Source organism: Sceloporus occidentalis, unplaced genomic scaffold (genome assembly GCF_023333645.1).
Source record: "Sceloporus occidentalis isolate IW3139 unplaced genomic scaffold, rSceOcc1.0.p SCAF_10, whole genome shotgun sequence".
In the NCBI taxonomy this organism is placed as follows: domain Eukaryota; kingdom Metazoa; phylum Chordata; class Lepidosauria; order Squamata; family Phrynosomatidae; genus Sceloporus; species Sceloporus occidentalis.
The window spans coordinates 28684272-28690271 of NW_028316990.1; the positions used below are offsets into that span (position 1 = coordinate 28684272).

The 6000-nt window shown below is 51.0% G+C and overlaps 1 protein-coding gene across 22 annotated transcripts in view; it reads right to left on the reverse strand.

The window, feature by feature from the left end:
• The window catches only part of LOC149306278 (C-Jun-amino-terminal kinase-interacting protein 3-like), a 78083-nt gene extending 74759 nt beyond the window's left edge, over window positions 1-3324 (reverse strand). For all 22 annotated transcript variants that reach the window (XM_089477066.1, XM_089477065.1, XM_089477060.1 and 19 more), the window contains exon 1: window positions 2857-3324. In XM_089477066.1, the coding sequence (XP_089333192.1) occupies window positions 2857-3201 (345 nt within the window). In that variant the 5' untranslated portion in view covers window positions 3202-3324. The remainder of the gene's footprint in view (window positions 1-2856) is intronic.
• Window positions 3325-6000: the final 2676 nt, after the last annotated feature.

The following is a 6000-nucleotide window of genomic DNA, read 5'->3' on the forward strand; positions in this document are numbered from 1 at the left end:
AAATACAATAAATAGTATACAGGAGCAAAACAGTCAGGACATGTGAAGGAAGGCTTGATGAAATAAATGAGTCTTAAGGTTTTTCTTAAATGACTCCAGGGAGGGGGCTAAGCGGAGCTCCTCAGGGAGAGCGTTCCAAGACTGCGGGGCCACCACAGAAAAAGCCCTTTGCGCAGTCAATGCGTATCTTGTCTTGGGAACACTCAAAAGTTTTTTCCCACGAGACCTGTGAGTGTGGGGCGGATTGTATGGGGAGAGAAATCCCAGAAGTGGAAATGCGGTTCAGGTAAGGAAGAGGCACTAGGGGCCACATTACAAACATACAATGGCTAATGGAACACACCAAGGAATTCCAATTGATTCGCTGGAAAAAGGCACCCAAGACCAATGAGAAGACACAGCAACAACCTCTAATGGCATCTTCAGCCAGGAAAATGCTCCCCACCACTCCGGTGGGCCTGATCAGATAAAGACAACCTCAATAAAAGTTCAGGCTACCAGCACACCAACCTGTGCACCTGCTGCTCCATATAGATTGTCCCTTATTTTTCACCAGGCTAAGAAAGAGGAACCCAAAAAATAGGTGTGGGGAGGAGAGCTTCCACAGGAACAGAAAAGGAAGGAAGGAAGGAAGGAAGGAAGGAAGGAAGGAAGGAAGGGTCATGCATGGAGCAATCAGCAATAGAGGGAGAATGGGTTGAAAGCAGAGATATCAGGACATAAAGCAGAATTTATGGGGACGGAGGAGGCCGAGAGAGAAGCTGCCCAAGAAGCAAAGACATTGGGCCTGCAAACCAAATCATACTTTCTGCTGAAAACGCTAAGAAACATTCCATGTTGTGAAATTCATCTGACATCCCCTTGACTTCATCTGACTGCCAGCCATACAGGATAGTGATTTGAGTACTGGACTATGACTCTGGAGTCCAGGGTATCAATCCCATGGAAACCCACTGGGTGGCCTTGGGCAAGTCATACTCTCTCAGCCTCAGAGGGAGGCAGAGGCAAAAGCAAAGCCCCTCAGAAGAAACTTGTCAAGAACCTTCCCCTCCATAGGGTCCTCTTAGGTTTGCCATAAACCAGAAAGGACTTGAAGCCAACACAACGAGAAGAACAAAATTCCTAACCACAGGATTCAGGCTTGAGGGCATCTCTACATTAGTTGGGTATGTTTAGCGAGGAGAAGAGAGGGTTAAGAGGCGATATAATAGCCCTGTTTAAAGAATGTCATGCAGAAGATGGAGCAAATTTGTTTTCTGTCATTACAGGGCAACTGATTCAAATGTCAGGAAAGTCGATTTCACCTCACTATTAGGAAGAACTCCCTGACAGTAAGAGCTATTAGACAGTGGAGACTCCTTCTCTGGAGGTCTTTAAGCAGAGGCTGGATAGCCATCTGTTGGGGTTGCTTTGACTGAGAGTTCCTGCATAGCAGAATGGGGTTGGACTGGATGGCCTTTGGGGTCTCTTCTAACTCTGATTCTATGACACATATACCCTACAAATTCACAAATAGGGCACGCAACAAAATGTTATTTGTTGATTCCTCCTATTCAGGAGCCCAGATAGATCGCAATGGCCTTTTTAAAGGATACTTGGTTCCCTGTTCTCCCTGGTTTACATCCCCACCATGTCACTCTGTTCTTACTGAATGGCTCTTGTGGTTTCTTCCAACTCTCCTAGGATTTTCACATTCTGGGAATAGCTCCAATCCTTTTCTCTACCCCCCCCCCTGCACCCACTTGCTTTCTTCCCTTTCTGATGTCTTTCCAACCCAGTCAGCACCCCAAATCCCCATCATCCTGTGGGCCTTACAAGGGGCTCTTAAAGGAAGAGTAGAAAAGCCAGCATCCCTCTCATCTCACACAAGGGCCCTAGCGGATTGTGATGAATCACAGGCTGCAGCAATAGCCGGAGCAGGTGGATTATGCACCGGGAAGCCACTGGCCATAGCCCCTGCCTGGTCAGAGGCCTATTGGGACAGGAAGGTGCAGGAGACGTCCTGCTTTTCCAGGACACATCCTACATCTCAACCTTCTGTCCAGGAGGAATTCCAAAATGTCCTCCACTTTGAGCATGACTAAGAAGCAATATTTATAGGAGTGTTTTAGCTTGAATGGCCTGCATTTTGTGGTCAGCCTGGGAAGGCAGCTGCAGGGAGGGGCGGCCAAGGCTCCCTCCATCTCCCGGCCTGGACCTGGCCACTTGGGCTTCCACTGGATGGGTCTCCAAGTAACCTCTGCTTGGCCAGAAGTCTACAGGGGCAGGAAAGTGGCTCCAGGAAGCGATGGCAAAGGTTTGCCCCCCATCTCCCAACTTGGGCCTGGCCAGTGGCCCACACTGGGTTGGCCAGAGGTCTACTGGTGAAGGGCTGCCTTCCTCCAACCCCCAGCCTGGGCAAGGCCAGTGGCTCCCAATGGATGGTCCCCTGTTAGCCCCCTGGAGCCCCCTTCCTCCCCCAGCAGACCTGTGACCAAGCAAGGGTTGGGGAAGAAGGTGGCCAAGGCTCACCCCTCTTGACCAGAGCTCTACGGGGGAGGAAGGAGGCGGCAGGGAGGGGGCAAAGAGCCCCCCCATCTCCCAGCCTGGACTTGGCCAATGGTCCCCAATGGATGGATGCCTGGGGGAGGAAGGGGGCTCCAGGGAAGGTCAATAACTCGCTTTGGCACCGCTTTAACTTGTTGTCTGGCTGACTGCTATGGAATTCTGGGAGTTGGAGTATGTTGTGGGCCCAGAGCGGAGCTCCGCTCCGCTCTGAGCCCACAACATACTCCAACTCCCAGAATTCCATAGCAATGAGCCAGACAACGACTTAAAGCGGTTCCAAACCGGGTTATCCCCCCTTTCCATTCTCACCTCCTCGGCCTGCTTGCGGAGGGCCTTCTCCCGCTCGTACTGGGTGAGCAGCTGCTCGTTGTCCTCGCGGAGCAGCTCCAGCTCGACCTCGTGCTCCTGGTTGTCGGTGAGGACGGAGTCGAGGTTCTCGAGGACGGTGACCACCAGCGGCATGAGCTCCTTGACCACCTCCTCGTCGTAGCAGCGGATCAGGCGCTCGAACTCGCGGTAGATGCTGCTGGCCAGGCCCGAGACCCGCTCCGACATCACCCCGGAGCCCCCCGAGCAGAAGTCGTCGCCCGGGTAGCAGCCCCCGACGCCCACCCCGACCACCACCACCCCTTCCTCCAGCTGCAGCTCCAGCATCTTGGAAGGAGAGGGAGAACAAGAAGGGATGGCGGCGCCTGGCTCTCCTTCTCTCGCTCTGGGTCGCCTCCTGCTCCTCCTCCTCTTGATGCTGCTGCTGATGATGCTGCTGCTGCTGCTGTCTCCTTGCGCCACTGGCCACTCCCGCTTCGGCCTCCGCGCATGCGCAGTAGCACCAGCCACAGACCCAAGTGGGTACCTCCTCGGCCTCCGCGCATGCGCAGTAGCACCAGCCACAGACCCAAGTGAGTCCCTCTTCTTCGGCCTCCGCGCATGCGCAGTAGCACCAGCCACCGACCCAAGCGAGTCCCTCTTCTTCGGCCTCCGCGCATGCGTAGTAGCAGGAGGAGGATTCCCGCCCTTTCTAGCATCCCTCCTCCTCCTCCTCGACGAGGTTAAGGCTCAGCTCCTTCCCAGGGGCCTCAGTCACAGTGTCACCACACAGACAGACACAAACACACACACCACTCCCTTGGACTGGCCCCAATCAGTGTGTTACCTCCTGGTGTCACCCCCCACAACTCCACTGACCTCCTCCAACATCACAAGACTGAATCCTGAAGGACTGCACAGACCCAGTGGCATCCCTCAGGTCCATGTCATCACCCAGTGTGCTACCTCATGGTGTTACCACAAACACACACACATACCCATCCTCCTTCACATTGGCACCACACGTTGTGTTACCTCATGGTGTCACTCCCACACCTCTACTGGCCTCCCCTCACCAGAGAGAACCTTATCTCAGTCACAGAGGGGGGATACTAATGTACCACCTCCTCTCCCAGTGGTTTCATAGAGATATCCAGTGGCACAAGGGCCAATGGCGTCCTTCAGGTTGGCCTCACTCGGTGTGTTACCTCATGCATCTCTACTGACCTACACCAGAGAGAATCCTACCTTAGTCACATTTTTTAGGGGATACTAATTTTTTGAGGGGGGATACTAATGCACCACCTCTCTCAATAGCACAGGGGACAATCCCTCAGGTTGGTGTCACCCAGTGTGCTACCTCATGGTGTCACCGGGTAGCAGCCCCCGACGCCCACCCCGACCACCACCACCCCTTCCTCCAGCTGCAGCTCCAACATCTTGGAAGGAGAGGGAGAACAAGAAGGGATGGCAGCGCCGGGCTCTCCTTCTCTCGCTCTGGGTCGCCTCCTCCTTTTCTTGATGCTGCTGCTGCTGTCTCCTTGCGCCACTGGCCACTCCCGCCTCGGCCTCCGCACATGCGCAGTAGCACCAGCCACAGACCCAAGCCACCGACACACACAACTGCACAGGACCTCCCTCAGATTGGCGTCACTCGGTGTGTTACCTCATGGTGTCACCCCCACAACTCTACTGACCTCCTTCCACACCACACCACACACCACAAGACTGAGCCCTGAGGGACTCCACAGGTTGGCATCACCTGGCGGAGTACTTCATGGTACCATTGCCCCATTCATTGACCTCCTCCCACATCACGCCATGCAGAATCTGAAAGCTTGTGTCATGTATTTAGTGCATTTTGTTTGTACTACTGTTTTGTGGATTTTGGCTGTTACTGTACTTTCTACAGTTGGCCTTCCATATCCATGGCTTCTTTATCCACAGATTCAACTATCCACCGTTTGAAAATATTCTAATATATATATATATATATATATTCCAAATAGGAAACTTTGATTTTGCTATTTTATATAAGGGGCACCATTTTACTACCCCATTGCATATGATATGGCTTGGACTATCCATGGATTTTGGTATCCACAGTGGGTCCTGGAACCAAACCCCCATGGATAGCAAGGGCCCGCTGCATTAATATTACTCATAAATCATAATTCCTTGTACTGTATATCACTGAATGTAGTGGCAAGAGTTGTGACCTAAACAATGAGCAAAATTCAAAGTATACTTTTCAATCACAGTCTCAGGCACACTGCCTAAATCTATCTACGTGGACAGAGTTTAATGTGATTAAAGTAAAAATTTGGTAAGGCATTGTGTTTTTAAATAAAAATTTAAAAGAATATGTATCTTAATATATTATATTAATGTATTATTTTAATATATATCTTAATTTTTAATTTTTTTAAAATTAAAAACCTGGAGCCTCTGCTGCCTCCTGCCACTGAGTCGCACCTCAGTCACATCATCTTTCCATTGAGCTCCAGCATTTTAAAGGGGCACATGCAAACGCCACAGTCCATATCTTTCAAAAGGCAGGTGTTTGGGGAACAGTAGTGTCACACACACCCTCTTTAGGGGTCACCTGGTGCCCCTTAGTGACTTATGACAAGCCCATTACTTTCATAGGGTTTTCTTAAGCAAGGAATTCAGTGATGCTTTGCCATTGCCTTCCTTTGAATATACAATGGTCTGCATACATTTGCTTGGATTAGGGACACAGGACCCCTGTAAAAGTGGAAAAACCTCAAATTAAAAACAACATTCCTCTCTGGGAATTTCTAGGTCCTTCAGAGAAACTCTAGGCCTGAACAGACAGGCCAAAATAAATCTGCTTCAGTAATTTTGGAGGTATGCTGTTTAAATTATGCATGCGTCCTAAGAGGCCAGAAGCCACAGCAAAGCCATGCTCCAGTCCTAAGGATTAGCGCACAGCTTTGGCGCAGCTTCTGGCCCCTTAAGATGTGCATATCATTTAAACAGCATACCTCCAAAGTGACCAAAGCAGCTTTATTTGGGCCTGTCTGTTGGGGCTGTCTATGATCAATATCTGCCAGAAGCTGACCATAGAATTGTGCTGGAGGACCTACTTCTTTGGAGGTCTTTAAGCAGAGGCTGGATGGCCAT